The sequence below is a fragment of the Dipteris shenzhenensis genome, chromosome 20 (genome assembly GCF_047967505.1).
Source record: "Dipteris shenzhenensis isolate YYH24624 ecotype China chromosome 20, Dip_SZ_1.0, whole genome shotgun sequence".
Lineage (NCBI taxonomy): Eukaryota > Viridiplantae > Streptophyta > Polypodiopsida > Gleicheniales > Dipteridaceae > Dipteris > Dipteris shenzhenensis.
The window spans coordinates 6,022,996-6,039,881 of NC_141615.1; the positions used below are offsets into that span (position 1 = coordinate 6,022,996).

A 16,886-nucleotide genomic window follows, 5' to 3' on the forward strand; every position below is an offset into this window, starting at 1 on the left:
TGCACGTTCTTAGAGTGACGCTGCTGAAATTTCCAATGCTTCGCTCAAGATTTGCGTTGCTCCATTTCACGCTCCAAGTCACACGTTGTACGCTGCTGGTTGTAGACTTGCAAGTCAGCTGCTCTACTATTATGGTGATTCACCAAAGTTGGCGAAAGTCTCATGTAAGGCGCCTCATGAAGACACCACATCGAAGACAGCAGGCACGTTGTTATGGCGCAAGTCACACGCAAGTTTTGCCTTCACTCCGTGCAAGTTACACGCAAGTCTTGCTTTCGATGGCAAAGACGTAGCACTATTGGGAAACAATGGATTGTACGGTAACGTGTAGGTGCCCAGCAAGAAATCAGCCTCCAATGAGTTAAGGGAAGGCTTGGGATAACTGACATGGGCTGGAGAAAGATGGCAATGCCTGCTCTGATACCAATGTAGGATCGGTTGAGAGAGACAGTGTGCAGGTAGCAAAGCGTCACACAAGTCTTAGCCATCACGAAGGGGGAAGACGAGGAGGCATAAACAGCGATGCATCCTAGGAGGAGATGGAAGAACAAAAAGAAGGGAGGAAGGCCAATCAACGTGAAGGGATACGTGGATGTCAAACCAGCAGCAGGAAAGCAGCAAGAAAGAAAGCATTCATTAATGTCTATAAAAGGCAGAGCAAGAGGTAGGTCGCAAAACAGGCTTTAACCGAAAGGCTGACGAAAAGGACTGGATTCAGTCTGTACAGCGGACCTGCTTATAATGACTCATGCCAATACAGCTCACAATCATCTGGATATATGCAGTTTAATGTCATCACATAAAATTGTCTTCCCCCCCCCCCCAATGTGCCCCCCCAACAAAAGAAAAGAGAAGAAAAGAAAGCATCACATACCTCTTGCTCGGTCTTAACTTTCTTTGCACTTGGAGGGCCATTTGCCTTGGCATCATCAGGACCTGCCTTGCGCTTCCCTTTGGGAGCTGTCGCAGAAGCTGGAGCTGGGCGTCCAGCTGCTGCATTTATTGGTTTTGATGGCGTCGTGTCAATAGGCTCTTCTTTTGGAGCAAGACTACGTTTTGGAGCAAGAACAGGGGAGGAGATGTCTTCATTGTCCAGATCAACCTGCAACAGTTACAAACATGGGTATTGATAGCAACATTACAAACGTGGGCAATACATAGAATTCCAAAATAACATCAGAGCAAATATTCATAATCAATCGGAATTTAAAGAGAAGATAATGACTTATGTGCAAGCTAAGATTTCCATTTTGTGCTTAGATGTGCGGGTAATACTGTAGACGACTGTGTTGAAGAGGTGCTCAATTTCGAAGTGTACAAAAGGTTCCCACTGTTCTTCCATCAAACTTAAACAAATTAAGAACATTCATGCAAAGGTGCAGGCACACTTACACACAGTCAAAAGGATGATAAATTTTATAATTAGTCAAAGTGATATGCCTAGAAATTATCACAAAGTTAACTCTGGCTTGTAAAGGGACTTGTAAGACCACTTTTCTCATGCCAATAATTTGATGTGTGATCAAGGGACTTGTAAGACCACTTTTTTCATGCCAATAATTTGATGTGTGATCACCCCCCATTCAAGCACTGTAACATTGAGGATGGATTTCCTACACTCCACAGAATTTAGGTGGGGCAGTTCTAAAGTAGACAAATATCATCAGCAACCTGCTGGCATCACGAGCACTAACGAAAAGAGGCACAAACAGAAGATCAACACAATTACATCATCTTAAAACCTTATCCTAGGACAGAAATTTGAGGAAACACTAAAGAGATAACAGGTAAATTTCCACATACATCTTCATCCTCTTCTTCAGAATAATCATCTGATTCATCTAGACCGGCAGATTTGCCAAGTAGCTTCTTTAACTCTAGCCCTGATTCACTCAGACCGCCCTTTTCCTCCTGCCGACCCTCCTGCCCTTCCTCCTCATCTTCTTCTTCCTGCAGAACAAAAGAGAAGAGACCAGATTTACAAATGACCTTAAGAGTTTACAAAAGCCTGACTCATATCTGTCTTTTTCAGCACACCTGCAGTTCATTGACTGCTTTAAGTAATACAATGCATGAATCAAACTAACAGTCATATACATCTGTGCATCCTTTCATTGTTATGCAGCTTTCTTGTACACTTCAACCGATAAAAGGGTAATGTATGATCTAAAAGACAATGACTTAACCCCTAAACCTTGAAAACATACAAGATATTCTAAGATTGTCATTTAACGTGACACGTGGCAGTATATATGTCGTTAGACACCGACAATGAAAGGTGAGAAAAGGGGAAAAGAGGGGAGTGGGGGCTGCTTGCCTGCCTTTGTCTTCCTAGAAAACAGTCTGTTACAACCATTGTTACCATGATCAATATAGTTATGGTTGTCTAGCACGATCGTAAGTTCTTGTATTATTGAATACCACATTTGTAAGTGACCTTGAGTCAATTTTGATGACATGTAAAGAACTCAAGAGATATCTCTTGAAATTTTTTCATAATCATTAGAATTTTATTTTTGAATGTACATTCAGGATTATTTCATCTATAAGGACGACACAGTATTTGATGCATTACTCTATAGTATATGAAAGTGCTAATTACCATAAACTAATATTTGCATGCAAGAGTGGATGAGCTTGTAACGAAGGGGGGAAAAGGGCTACTTTAGTAGTCCTTTAGCTAGAGTTAGTGGGAAATGTAGAGGGCAGGGGTGCAGCAACAGCACAGCCTACTAACCCCAGGCTGAGCTGAGCCCCTAGCTCAGTTTGGGGTGTTAGAGACAGCAAAAGGGCCCCAGCTTATTCACAGGCCGTCATGGAGCTTCCAAAGGTGAAGACCTTGGCCACAACCCCTATCGCAGCAATAACCAGCCCATACACATTGCATTACAAGCGGAGGATTAGCTCAGACCCACAGGAGTGTTGGAATTATTGCCATAATTCATGGCAGAGACCAATGTATGACTAATAAGTGGGTTAGGGACACTTTTACCTCATTAGAGGTTTTCCCCCCCAACCACAGTTAGGATCCCTAACTACAATTAGTGGTTAGTGGTTAGGATAGGCTTTTGCCACTTTGACAAAACCCAAGGCTTGTATGTTGTTTCTAACTCTTCAACTATAGTGAGTGTTCTTGCTCTCTTCAGCTTTCTTGCTCTCTTGCACACACACACACACACTCACATTTGGTATCAGAGCTCGGACCAGCTCCCGGACTAGCTCCAGCCTTGCACCCAGCTCCGTCCGTACCATGCACATTTGTCGTACGGTTGTACGGCTCTGCCCACCTGCCGCTCACCATTCGTCCAGCAGAATCCGTACCTATAACCCATCGTACACCTACTGTCAACTCACCGTACAACTCCGTTAGCCGTCCATACAGCGCCATCCAACTGTACGGCCTTGCTGCCATACGCCCATACAGTTCTGCTGCCCATTCTCCGTACATCCGCTTCCGTTTGTAGAGCTGTACGGCAAAATTTCGTACAGCTCTCTCTAGCCTATCCAGCTTTGTCCGTACACTCTACAGCCAACTCAGCAATCTCCGTCGTACTACGTCCGTACACATCACGCCTGTAACAAATGCATGTCCGTACAGTTGCCTACACTAACTGTTTGTTGCCTGTGTGTTGACTATACACTGCTCGTGCGTTGTCAGCTCCCTAGCCCATGTGCAGGTTTTATTCACACGTATTGTTACATGTGCTTTTGGGACACAAGCATTTTGCAAAATTTGGGGCTTTTGCAAGCAAATTGCAATTTTGGCACAATTTGGGGATTTCAGTAAATTTGCCCTCTTTTGGTTGCAATTTCCCTATAGAAATTAAGGATTTAGTGATTGGACTGAAATTTCACAATGTACGAGGTGTTTGGACACTTTGCTGGCATTTTTGGAATCAGATTGAGTCACATTGCACACTTTGCAGTGTTTTGTGGCAAATTTTGGGCATTTGCAGGTTGTTTGGGGCAGATTTTGAGCCTTAGGCCGAGACAGGTAGTTGTCCTTTGGTTTTGGACACCCATTCTCCTATATTTGGCACTTTTGGACTTTTTGCAGGTGTTTCATGATACGACTAAACCATTAACGCCAAACTTTTTTTGCAAATCACAGGTGTAGGCACAACTATGTTCCACCCAACCAACCCCTACTGTAGCAAGCTCCAATGGTTACGTAAGTAGGAAAAACCTGCATGCTACACACAGAGCCCACATATCCCTAGATGGATCTAGTCTGCCAAATGTCATCATTTGAGGGCATCTCCTAAATGCATCATTTACCCCTCTCTTGGGATATCATTGAAATCATTTGCCCCTTGGCACCTTTAATGCATTTAGACCCCTTAGCCTTAGATCCACCTAGTCTTGTGCCATGTCACCCTCACCAAGGACCTTGACCTTGATTCCTTTTGATCATTTACGTGAAACCCAAACAAATATAATGCAAACATTGATCCTTTGAAGGAAAATGTCCACTGACCCTTCCGAGATCATGTTATCTCAACTTGAGCATAACATTCCTTCCCTCTTCAGGCATCAACGTCCTCGATGATAAAGTTTGGAAACACTCTCCGTAGCTGGTATACGGATTCCCAGGTAGCTTCTGATAGAGGTAAACCATGCCATGCAACCAACACCGTGGGTATCTTCCGATTGTGTACTTGCATTGTTCCTCGGTCCAGGATTCTTGTTGGTTTGCGTCCTGCATTATCCTCCATCTCCTGAAACAAAACAACACCTTCGATTAGTGAACAGATCTGTTTTCATCCGCATATACCTTAGCTCTATCCATAGCTTGGCGGATGTTAGTTCTCGCAAGTGCTAGCATCTCCGGCATCTGAACCACAAAGTTCACGGCACTAGGCACTTTCTAAGGTACTCCAACTGTAGTTGGATTTGCTGGTCTATAACCATAGTTCAGCTCAAACAGACTGAACCCTGTAGAGGAATATTTTCTATCATTGTAGGCAAATTCTAACAGTGGTAACCACTTGTCCCATGTATGTTGCCTCAATGACACATATGCTCTAAGCATATCCACTAAAATTTAGTTGATTCTTTCCGTCTGACCATCCGTTTCTGGATGATCCCCACTACTCATTTCCAACTCAGTCCTTAGTGTCTCAAACACTGCAGTCCAAAAATAACTAGTAAATTTGACATCCTTGTCTGACACTATGGATTTGGGTAATCCATGCAAACGAAATATATGTTTAATAAACAAAGCATACCATCTCTTATGGTATATCTTGCATAAGTTTGGCCTTTTCTAGATGCCAAGTCACCCTTTTTCTCGGGCTTAAATACATGAGCCTTAGGCCAAAGGATCTGGACAAACTCGTCCACCTTTTGAGTTTCTCTAATTTCGGTCATTAGAGCACTCTCTAATACTGTGAAACTCATATTATGCATAATGCATGACAATGCATCAGCAACTTTATTATCCTTCCCTCTTCGGTACCAAATTGTCAAGTTAAACTCCTGCATGAGTTCTGTCCACCTAGCTTGACGGCCTCTCAAGTCAAGGTGGTTACAAAAATGTTTCAGAATATCATGATCAACATCAACATAAAACTATGATCCATATAAATAATGTCTCCATGTTTTCAGAGCATGGATAACAGCATACAACTCTAATTCATGAGTTGGCCAATTTCGTTGAGAGGGAGAAAGCTTCTTGCTTTCAAAGGCTACTAGCCTTCCCTTTTGGAGGAGAACTGCTCCTACCACAATGCCACTTGCATCGGTCTCAAGGAAAAACGGTTTTTGGGGATCAACTATTTTTAACACCGGTCCTGAGACCACAGCTTGTTTTATGGTGTTAAAACTCTCCTGTTGATTCTCTCTCCATATAAAAGGTACTTTATCTGAGGTCAAATCAGTCAATGGCAATACTATTTCGAAATATCCTTTGATATGCCTTTGATAAAATTGAACAAATCCCAAGAATGATCGCAAAGCGGTCAAACTCTGAGGGATAGGCCAAGTCAGTATCGCAGCCACTTTCTTTGGATCCATTTCTACCTCCTCAGGAGTAATAATGAATCCTAAATATACAAGTCTTACCATACACTGTACAGTTTTCTTTTTATTTACATAAAGAATAGTATTCAAAGTATTGAACACTATTCTTAAGTGTTCATGATGCTCAACAATACTTTTGCTGAACACAAGAATATCGTCAATAAAATGTTACTACAAACTTTCCGATATACGAGCGTAGTAAATCGTTCATAAGTATAACGACTGTAGCTGGAGCATTGGTAAGTCCAAACGGCATTACAAAAAACTCATAATGTCCAAACTTGCTTCTAAAAGTGGTTTTATGCACATCCTTGGCTCTAATACGGATCCATGTAACGCATCTAGCAAATCATCGATCCGAGCCATCGGATACCTGTGCTTATTAGTGATATTATTCAATGCTTTGTAATCTATACAGAGGCGAAAAGTATCATCTTTCTTTTTTTTTAATATCACTAGCGAAGCAAAAGGTGAGAAACTGGGTTGAATCTGTCCCAGCTTGAGGTATTCTTCCAGTTGTCTTCGTACCTTTGCTTCTTCGGTAAATCTTAATATATAGGGAGGTCTATTTACAGGTTCTGCCCCCGGGATTAGTTCAATCTTATGCTGAACATTCCGCTCTGGAGGTAACCCATAAGGTAACTCATCTCTAAAACAATCAGAGAACTCCTCTGCTATTTGATCAGCTAGCTTGGCCATCTCTCCATTTTGGATAACATCAATGCTAGCCGAAGAACCATCAATTCGGCTCTACCAATGCTGTACAAAGAAACAAAAACTCTTCTTGAGCTTTTCGAACTTCCATTACGAAAACCAATGGTCCTTGAGGTATATCTTTTTCACCTCGTAAGACATACAGTACATCATTCATCTTGAATTGACAAATGTGCTTTTTTCAATCTATGGCTAGATTCTTCCTAGAATGCCAAGCCTTACCTAGGGCTATATCTACGTGAGCAAGCTTTGTCATTTCAAAATCAAGCTTCTCTGTATAGTCTTGAATTCGAAGATCCAACTGAGTAACCCTTTGGTCCCATACTTCAGTTGAACTTCCGTTTGCCATTCTAACTATATATGCATAGTCAGATGGGCTAGTCTTTAATTTCAGCCTCTTTACAAGCTTGGAGCTAATTACATTGTGTGTTGACACTGAGTCCAACAACACAATGACATCATGATTGGCTACTTGCCCTTTCATCTTAATTAACTCCGTATCGTTAAAGGCTGTATACCCCGTTGCCACGGGCTTTGATAGGGCATTATCAGGTGCACTGGTTACTAGCTTAGCAACAGACACACATAACAAAATAGGTACTGACCTTTGAGAAGATCCTGCTAGTTGAGAAGATCCACTCATGAGACTGAAGGCATCCAAAACACAAGCCTTCTCTCCTTGCTTTTTCTCTTTGCTCTGGGTTTAAAGAAGACTTCGACCAAGCCCGGGCTGCCATTGGTGCTACTTTTCTTTTCACTCCAATGGTGGTACTTGGTTTAGGAGTCTCAATTAGCTTGACCACTAGGCTGTGAGGCACTCCCTTTACTAATCCACTTCTTAAACCCAGTTTTCTTTGGGTACTCAGACCGAGTCCCAACCTGCATAAACCCACTTGGTCTGTTTCCTTTGGCATCCTCATACTTCAGGGCTATGGCAATTGCTTCATCTAGCATGTTCGCATACTTAGCCCGAACTTCCATCTTGATCCGATCATTTAGTCCAAAGATAAAATCTTTTACCTCAACTAACTGAGGTAGAGGTTCATAAACTTTTATTACACTTTCTCTGAACTTATCGGTGTATTCCGCCACTGATAAATTTCTCTAACGAAGGTTTCGATACTGATCCCAAGCTCGGGATGCTTCATCAGGAGGTAAAAAGTGTTTTCTAAATTCTTTTTTAAACCCCTCCCAAGTAGTGGATGCCACTCCATCTTTCTGCTGTTTTATCCACCACCTATTTGCTGCCTCATTAAACATATGGGTGGCCTCGCGGATTTTCTTCATATCATTCCTGATTTCACAAATGGCGAAGGCCTCGTCCCATTTGTGTAACCAGGTCTCTATGATATTGGAACTACGGTCAAACATCCGACCAAAATACTTTTCTGGCCTATAATTGGCAATATTAAGCACCTTAGCCCTCCTAGGCTCGACCATATGAACACTAGATTCAGGTTCCATTGGAGCTTTACCCTTCTCTTCACGAGATGGTCTAGCAAACATACTATGAACCATTTTTCTGAGCTCCGATTGTCCTACATTTGCTTGCAATTGTTGCGCTAAAATCTGTTGCAAGGCATCCTCCAATAATGCAATTCTACCAGACAGTGTATGGCCTGCTGGGCGCGACACCTGCGGGGTCGAACGGACTCCCGACTCTACGGGATCCACCCTAGAAGCTTCTTCTTCAACTTCCATTTAGGTCGATGGGTTTTTTTTTTTTAATAAATAAAACACCACCTAAAACTGTATTTACAAACTACTTTTCAATCTCACAACCACAAAAGGTGTCTAAACAGGCATAACCATCAACTGAAAATAGCTGAGAACCAAGATGAATATCTTTTCCCTATACTAGGGAAACATCTGCAATCTCAAATAACTCAAACACCAAGGGCAAATAAACTAGCATATACCCCAACAAAATTTGGCATAGAAAGCTCCCTGGTCATATTTATGCTGCATGAAGAGATCAACTAGTCCCTGTAAGCCACTCCCAATCTGTATTTATAATCTGTCCTGCAACCACCTACCTTTACGTTGGATTCAAGAGAAGATCAGCCATTATAAACAAATACCCAAGCTCCAGCCTCTCTTTTATTAGTGCACACAAGGCTCCCAACAGACTAAGGTTGGTGCGTTGCTAAATAAATGAGTTGTGCAATGAAGCGATGAACAGCCATGTGGGCATAGCACCCGTCAATCACGAACGAGTTCACCAACCACCTGCAACTAATACTATAACAGCGACGTGAACTCTTGCACCCACGCAATCTCTATGATCTGACAAGCTCCCCATAAGGCTCACGACTTGAAACAGGTAACTCTTGGGCACACGTAATTTTTTTTAAACGCAATCCCCTGGTTACTCTCAACCGTCAATCGTGACATCAACAAAATGAACGGGGCTTGTCAACGAAGGGCTAACTCCATCCTTTAGCACAAGATCGCAAAGGTCTGCACCTTTTAACGTTTGCTCAAGCTTAAGGTGGATAACGATAGAGAGCTTCTTTTTCAAACGCACACTACGAAAGCGTCATGCATATTCGAGGTAACAATTCCAACCACCTGATACGCTTCACCCATCGCACCCTCCTTTAAAGCGGACAAACCTTTCACATCCGGATTTTCCTGCTTGCATCCGTGGATATTATGATCATCTGCCTTTCAAGATAATCTCGACATCACCCCTCTGGCTTCCCGACGCAGGTGCCTTCATCTATCGCCATATCAAAAATTTAATTCGTCGTTCAAACCTTCCGAACCAATATTTGCATACATGTTTTTCATGAGTGTTCTAAATTGCTTGAGCTCGGAAGTTGGAGAACATTCACACGTTCATACACAGAGAGCTCGCTAGCCAAGCCTTCCTGCACCTTTGTGACCTGACGCTCTGATACCAAATGATACGACTAAACCATTAACGCCAAACTTTTCCTGCAAATCACAGGTGTAGGCACAACTATGTTCCACCCAACCAACCCCTACTGTAGCAAGCTCCAATGGTTACATAAGTAGGAAAAACCTGCATGCTACACATAAAGCCCACATATTCCTTTTTTTTTTTTTTTTTTTGCAAAAAGAGACTTCTATTAAGTATTAAAGAAAAACCGTTAGAGCAAGCTCCATACGGGATACATCATGCAATGCACGAAAAGCTCAAGAGCCAAAAAGAAAGGATTGAGGCTGAAAGTGCCATCTCAATCCGGTAGAAGCCTCCGAGAAAAAGGGAGAACCCCTCCAAACTCGAAGAAAAATAGTCCTTCTAGAAGAGGCTGCCCGTGAAGAACCCTGCATGCTAGCCCATATGGCTATCAAGGTGTGAACCGTGTCAATCCAAATACCCGTGAACACCTGTAATGGGTGTATCTGGGTGCCATCCAAGGCCTCAGTACATCTGGCTCTCCAAATGTGCCAAGAGGAAATGCTAGCCAAAATCTCCCAAGAGGTGTCCACTGAAACATGAGAAGCTCTGAAAGGAGTAAGTGGTACATCCTGTAGAGAGCAGGGCTCTATCATCTGCCGGCGGACCGAGAGTGCCCAAGAAGAAGGCTCACCCTCATAAAACACCTGGGGCCCGGTAAGAGATAACCATGCGACCGAGCCCCAAGTCATGAAGAAAGGGGATGTGTGAAAGATGCTGAGTATCCGAGCAACCCCTTTCCAAACAGTCCTCGCCTGACTGCAGTCCCAAAGGCAATGTCGCACTGACTCCTCTGCAGAGTGACAACGAGGACAAGTGGGATCAGCCCCAAAACGTGATCTCCACAGGTTCACTGCAATCCCTCCATGAATAGAAAGCCAAAAGAAAAGAGTGATCTTTCTATTTCTGAGGGATTTCCAGAGCCTCCTCCAGAAATTTCTACGCAAGTCTGCGGTGATGAAGAAGCTTTCCCAATGGGGGGTTCTGGAGGGAATCCAACCCCTACTGTTCAGCTGAAACCTCCTGGCATTACCAACCGTGAAACGAAAGAAGGGAATCCCCCTCTCTCGGTGCCCATGATCTATCCATTCCCACTCTCCTGGGTCCCACTGCAAGCACCTGATAGGTGCACCTCCATATAACCACAACCTCCAGGATCCCAAGGCCAAGAGCAGAGGGTCGGGGTCTAAGTACCACTGCAGGCCCGCTCCAAGGTCCACAAAACCAGCAATCCTGACAGGCTGAAAGGCAACCTCAAGAAGAATGCCATCCCTGGATGTAGAAAGTAAACCTCCATCCCCAACATCAAATACCAGAGCGTCTTCCCCGAGACCTCGGAGAGCGATCACCTGTAAAGGAACTGATGTCCGCGAAAAAGCTCCCATCCAAGTGGTGGAAGTAATAGGCAGCTCAACTGTCCATTCCACCGGGATGGCTGCATCTATCTGCTGAATCCTGCGTGCTACCCCTCTGAGGTGACTCACGGACTGCAGTCTCTGATCCACAGGTAGCCTGATAAAAGATTTCCAAGTGCCTACTGTGTAGGCGGGGCCTCTCTCCCATTTAGACCACTGCATGTAATGGGAAGTGCCCAATGGTCTGGCATGCTCGTCAAGAATACTATCATTCCAAATGATCGGCTGCCTATCAATCTCTTCGACGGTAGAAGGAGGAATCCTTCGAAGAGTGTTCCTGAAGCTCCCCCAAGCTTTCAGGATGGCAGTCATGAGAGGAGAGGCAGGAGATCTGAGAGGGGCTGATGTGAAAATCCAGCGAGGGCTGTCTACCCAATCATCTCCCAAGGTTGGTGTGCAAGCCTGAATGCGTCCAAAAAAGAAATCCTTCCAAGGTTCCTGCCCAGGCATGAGTCCCCTCACCACCACCTTACAAAGCAATGCCCTGCACTGCAAGTCCGGGTCAATGACATTAAGGCCCCCTTCACATGTAGGGAGAATAATGGTCTCCCAGGCCACCCTTGCTGCAACATCTGCTGTGCCATCAAGTCCACTCCATAAAAAATTCCTGACTGGTCTGATGAGCTGAGTGATGCAATCCCTAGACCGGCACCAGCAAGAACACACGAACCAGGAGGTGGCCAAGAGAACCTGATTCACTACCACAACTCTAGATGCAAGGTCGAGTTTGGCAGAGCTCCAGAATAGGAGCTTTTTCCTTATACTTTCTAGTACTGGGGCAAACTGCTGTGCTGGAGAGATGTCCAATCCTACCTGGCATCCCAAATACCTGATAGGAACACCCCTCTGAATCCAGGAAAAACCAATGTCAACACCCCAGCCTGGAGTGTCCTCATCACTGATCCAAAAGCCAAAGGATTTATGCCAGTTAATGTGTGCCCCTGCAGCTGAGCAAAAAATATCCAAGGCTGTCCGGAAAGAAACAAGTGACTGCAAGGAGGCCTGAATAAAAATAGCAGTGTCATCAGCCAACTCACAGTCAAAAAGCTCCTGCTCCTGTCTCAAGGGCAGTCTCAGCCCAAAAAGCTCAGCCTGAGATCTAAGAAAGATACTCATAGCTTCTGCCACAAAAAGAAAGAGGAAGGGGGCTAAAGGGCATCCCTGACGAACTGATCTGGAAATCTGAAACCTGTCACCCCTTACCCCACCAATCAAAACCTGGCTGTGGGCTGATCTGTAAAGGGAGGCCACACCTCTGATCCAAGCATCTGAAAATCCAAACCGTAGAAGAGTGCCCTCAAGAAAACCCCAATCTACTCTGTCATAGGCTTTCTCGAAGTCCAAGAGTAAAACTGCTAGCCTCTGCCCACTCTGCATAGCCCACTCTGTGGCTTCCCAAAAGGAAAAGATATTATCAAAAATGCTCCTGCCATGCACAAAGCCTGTCTGAGTATCATGGATCAGGTCTGGAAGAAGGGGCTGTAGTCGGATGCTGATCGCCTTGGCAAGGATTTTGTAAAGTGTGCCCAAAAGAGTGATGGGTCTCCAATGGGATACAAAATTCCTGTTGCCACCTTTCGGGATAAGGTGAATGAGTCCCTCGGTCAATGAGTCAGGCATCTCACCCGAGTCCCAAATGCCCTGCAGGGCTGAAGTAATATGATCACCTATCATATCCCAAAAGGCTATAAAAAAAGGAGGAGTAAGACCATCAGAACCAGGGCATTTGCCCTTATGAAGGGCAGAAAGAGCAGCCTTGAATTCTGTGTTGGTAAAGCGTGCATCAAGTGAGCATAACATCTCTGGGGTGACCAACACAGGTAAACTCTGCCAAACTTCACCTCTAGCCGCCTCTCTAGCCTGTGAGTTCGGATCTGCGGAAAGAAGGGAGGTATAAAAATCTGTCGCTAAATGCATGACGGTTTCCGGATGGGACTGCAAAACTCCGTCAGAGTCAATAAGCTGCCTGACACTCTCTCTACTATGTCTGGGGCCAAGTGTAGAGAAAAAATGTTTATTGACTCTCCCTCCCATTTGTATCCAAAAGGACTCCCGAGCATGGAACGCATACTCTGCTCTCTGATCAAGCAAGGTCTGCAAGTGAGCCCTTGCGGCAGCAAGGCGCTCCTGTACCCAAGCATCTGATGGTCGTTTCTGCTCCTCCCTCTGAAGGGCTGCCAACTGCCGGCGGATACCGATCTCTCGCCTGAGTACCTCATCTCGTCGAGCACTAGCAACTGAGTGATAGAAGTCGCTGATACTGTCAAGTGATGTGGCCACATGTGAAGGACCGGCCACCCCCCCCTGCATATGAGAAACCCAGATCTCCAACACTACCTCTGTGAGAGTCTCATCCATGTATAAGGCGTCTGGGATCCTGATACTGTGAGACCGTCCTCTCAGATGAGGCTCTGAAATGGACAAAATTACCGGAAAATGGTCTGAAGTGGAAACACCGGGTGCAATGCAAACTGTCCCCCCTCTATCAAGAGCCCAGTCATCCACAAAGAGCCCACATATTCCTAGATGGATCTAGTCCACCAAATGTCATCATTTGAGGGCATCTCCTAAATGCATCATTTACCCCTCTCTTGGGATATCATTGAAATCATTTGCCCCTTGGCAACTTTAATGCATTTAGACCCCTTAGCCTTAGATCCACCTAGTCTTGTGCCATGTCACCCTCACCAAGGCCCTTGACCTTGATTTCTTTTGATCATTTACGTGAAACCCAAACAAATATAATACAAACATTGATCCTTTAAAGGAAAATGTCCACTGACCCTTCCGAGGTCATGTTACCTCAACTTGAGCGCAACATTTCGCACACACATTTGGCAAAGATTCAATTCAGCTTATGCTTTTCGGAGGTTGCATTTTGAGCCATTGTTTGGCTGTTTTTTGAGCAGTGGGCAGTCTGCATCAATATCCCTAAAGGGATTTGTGTTGTGCACCTTAATTCCCAGGAAGGGAATTTTTTGTTGGTATTTGCTGCATTTTCTTTGGCGATTATGGCCCAAAACAATCCCAATGAAGTGTTTGGAGTCCTCACACAGGAGGATAAGTTGGATGGTACCAACTACTCCTTATGAAGTTTTATGGATCGCAATATCTTAGTTGGCAAACACTTATGGGACTATATCAATAGGGATGAGCCACGGCCAGAGAATGTGGTTGCACCTGCCACTCCTCCTCAACAAGCTGGAGGAAGGGATAGAGGACAAGCTCAAGGTGCACGACAAGTGCTAGGTGCAACGGTGGCTCCTACAGAGGAACATAAAAGGTGGGATTCACCTGATGCACTAGCACTTTCAGCTATCTTCCTTTCTATCAAAAGGTTTATCATTCCGCACATTCGATCATGCAAGACCCCTCAAAGGCAACTTCGGATATTTGGAGAGTATGTTTTCAGCCTGCAATGATGCTAGGGTTTCTTTCATGAAGAGAGAGTTGACTCATACTCATATGGATGAGGGTGACTCTATGTTTGAGCACCTCACTAAACTCAGGATTTGAGAGAGCAATTGTTGAATATTGATGATCTTGTTGAATATTGATGAGATCATTCCAGATTCAGAGATGGTCACTACCACTCTAAATTCTCTTCCCGAGTCTTATCTTGGCTTTCACACCTCATTGAATTTGTCATTGAGGGGGGGTGGCAACCTTCTCACTTTTCATGAGTTGATAGGACTTTTGTTGCAGGAAGAACAAACCAAGAAGAACATGGCTTCACGAGCTCGTGAACATGTGATGCTTTCGAAATTCAAGCCCAAAGGGAAGGGGTAGCATCAACAGCATGCAATCAGCCTTTGCATCAGCATAAAGCTGATTCTAGAAAGCCTTCTCACAAGGCTAAGAATGATGCAGAGAAGCCCAAGAGAAAGGGTGTTTGCACGAAGCCGGGTCACTACATAGGGGAGTGCAAGAAAAGAACTGACAAGGAAAAGAAAAAGGATCCCGGTATGGCTGTCACCGATTCAGCTCCTCATGCGCGTGATGGTGGTGATGCTTCAGCCAACTTAGAGGAAGAAGAGTATGCCTTTCTAACTTGCACTTATGATCGTTCTAAGGATTCATGTGCTTTCAATGTCAATGAGACATTGAATAATTGGTACTTTGATAGTGGTGCCACCAAACATATCACTTCCAAGGAGTGTTTGTTTGATTCTCTGCATCCATCGCCCGCTGGGAAAAGGGTGTCTTGTGCCAATGATTCTTCTTATTCCGGTCGTGGCATTGGTGAGATTGTACGTACAGCCACAGATGGCACAAATTTCAGAACTCATGATGTGCTTTATGTACCTGGAATCAATAAGAATTTGCTTTCAGTGTCCTCTCTCAATAAAAGAGAGTTTCAGGTTGTCTTTGAAGATGACAAGTGTGCAGTCCAAGATAGGGAAGATGACTATGCCTTGAGACTATCTAGCATGCTGTTTCGTGGTCTTTTTCAGCTTAATGTTTTTAAGAAAAGACCATATGATGCACTTGCAGTTTCTTCTCCCACTGCTGCTATGCAGAATATAAAATTATGGCATGCTAGATATGGGCATATGAGTTATGGCAGCTTGATGACACTTCAAAAACATACTATGGTTGATGCTTTGCCTCCTTTGGAGTCACCTTGTCCTCATGCCTGTGAAGGGTGCATACTTGGGAAGATGCACCGGTTTCCCTTCAAGAAGGATGTTGCAGTATGAGCTGTTCGAAAATTACAGCTCACTCATAGTGATGTCTGTGGTCCCATAAGAACTCCTGCATTGGGTAATTATCTCTATTACGTCACATTCATTGATGACTACTCAAACTACACTTGGGTTTATGGTTTAAAGAGAATATTAGATGTGTTTAAGCATTTTCGACACTTTGTGGCAAAGGTTGAGAATGAAACAAGACTCAAGGTGCAGAACTACACACGGACAGAGGGGGGGAGTATATGTCTCATAAATTTGAGATTTATTTAAAAGAGAAGGGCATCACACATCAGCTTACAGTGCTTACAATGAGGCTTACCCCTCAGCAAAATGGCAGAGCTGAGTAGAAAAATCGAACTCTTATAGAGATGGATAGATGCAGAGTAGAAAATTGCCTCACAGTGCATGGGTGACTATGGACGTTGGACCTCCATTACGGGAGGATCACCTTGCTGGACAGTGGCCCCTGTCGCTTCTTTCTTTCTTTTTTTTTTAAAGGGAGGGAGGGGTGTCTCCAACTAAGCGCTCCTGCAACTGCTCCTCCGCGGGTGCCTCTAACTACTCTCTCTCTCGCGCTTGCTGCCTCTACTCGCCCGCCTTGGCTCCTCCCGCCTCCCTCCTACTCCGCCCGCCTCTGCTCCGCCCAACTGCCCGCTGCTGCAACTCCTCTGCCCCTACCCACTTAGCCCCACCCCTGCTCTGCCCCTGTCCGCTTAGCCCCATCTGCCCTCAACCTACCCCCGCCAGCCCTCTGCCTACCCCCGCCTAGCCTCAACAACTAGGAACCCCTAGTTGGACTGAACCCGTAGCTCAACTAAGGGGTCAGCTCAGCCAAGGGGTAACAGGAGATATGGGCAGCAAAGAATGGCCGAGCCTACCTCTCTCTTCAAAATCACCCTCTACTCCAGCAACCTCTAATAGTAGAGCCCAATACGCCACAATTGCAGCTAGGACACCTCTATATGCGCATATCTATGAATGAGGAATAGCGAAGACCCCTAACTGGTTCGTACCCTTGCCACTCAACCCAAGAATCAAGCCCTAAGCCTCCCTAGGCTACCTGAGCTACTGTTGTGTACCCAGTACATGTCAGATACCAATCCATGCACATGACTC

General features: G+C 44.7%; 1 protein-coding gene across 1 annotated transcript in view; it reads right to left on the reverse strand.

Moving 5' to 3' along the window:
* Positions 1-16,886, reverse strand: part of RAP74 (transcription initiation factor IIF subunit alpha RAP74) — a 131,621-nt gene that overhangs the window by 17,386 nt on the left and 97,349 nt on the right. The window contains exons 6-7 of the mRNA XM_087391654.1: positions 1,804-1,950; positions 875-1,102 (exon numbers count right to left, since the gene is read on the reverse strand). Coding sequence (XP_087247780.1) covers positions 875-1,102; positions 1,804-1,950 — 375 coding nt within the window. The remainder of the gene's footprint in view (positions 1-874; positions 1,103-1,803; positions 1,951-16,886) is intronic.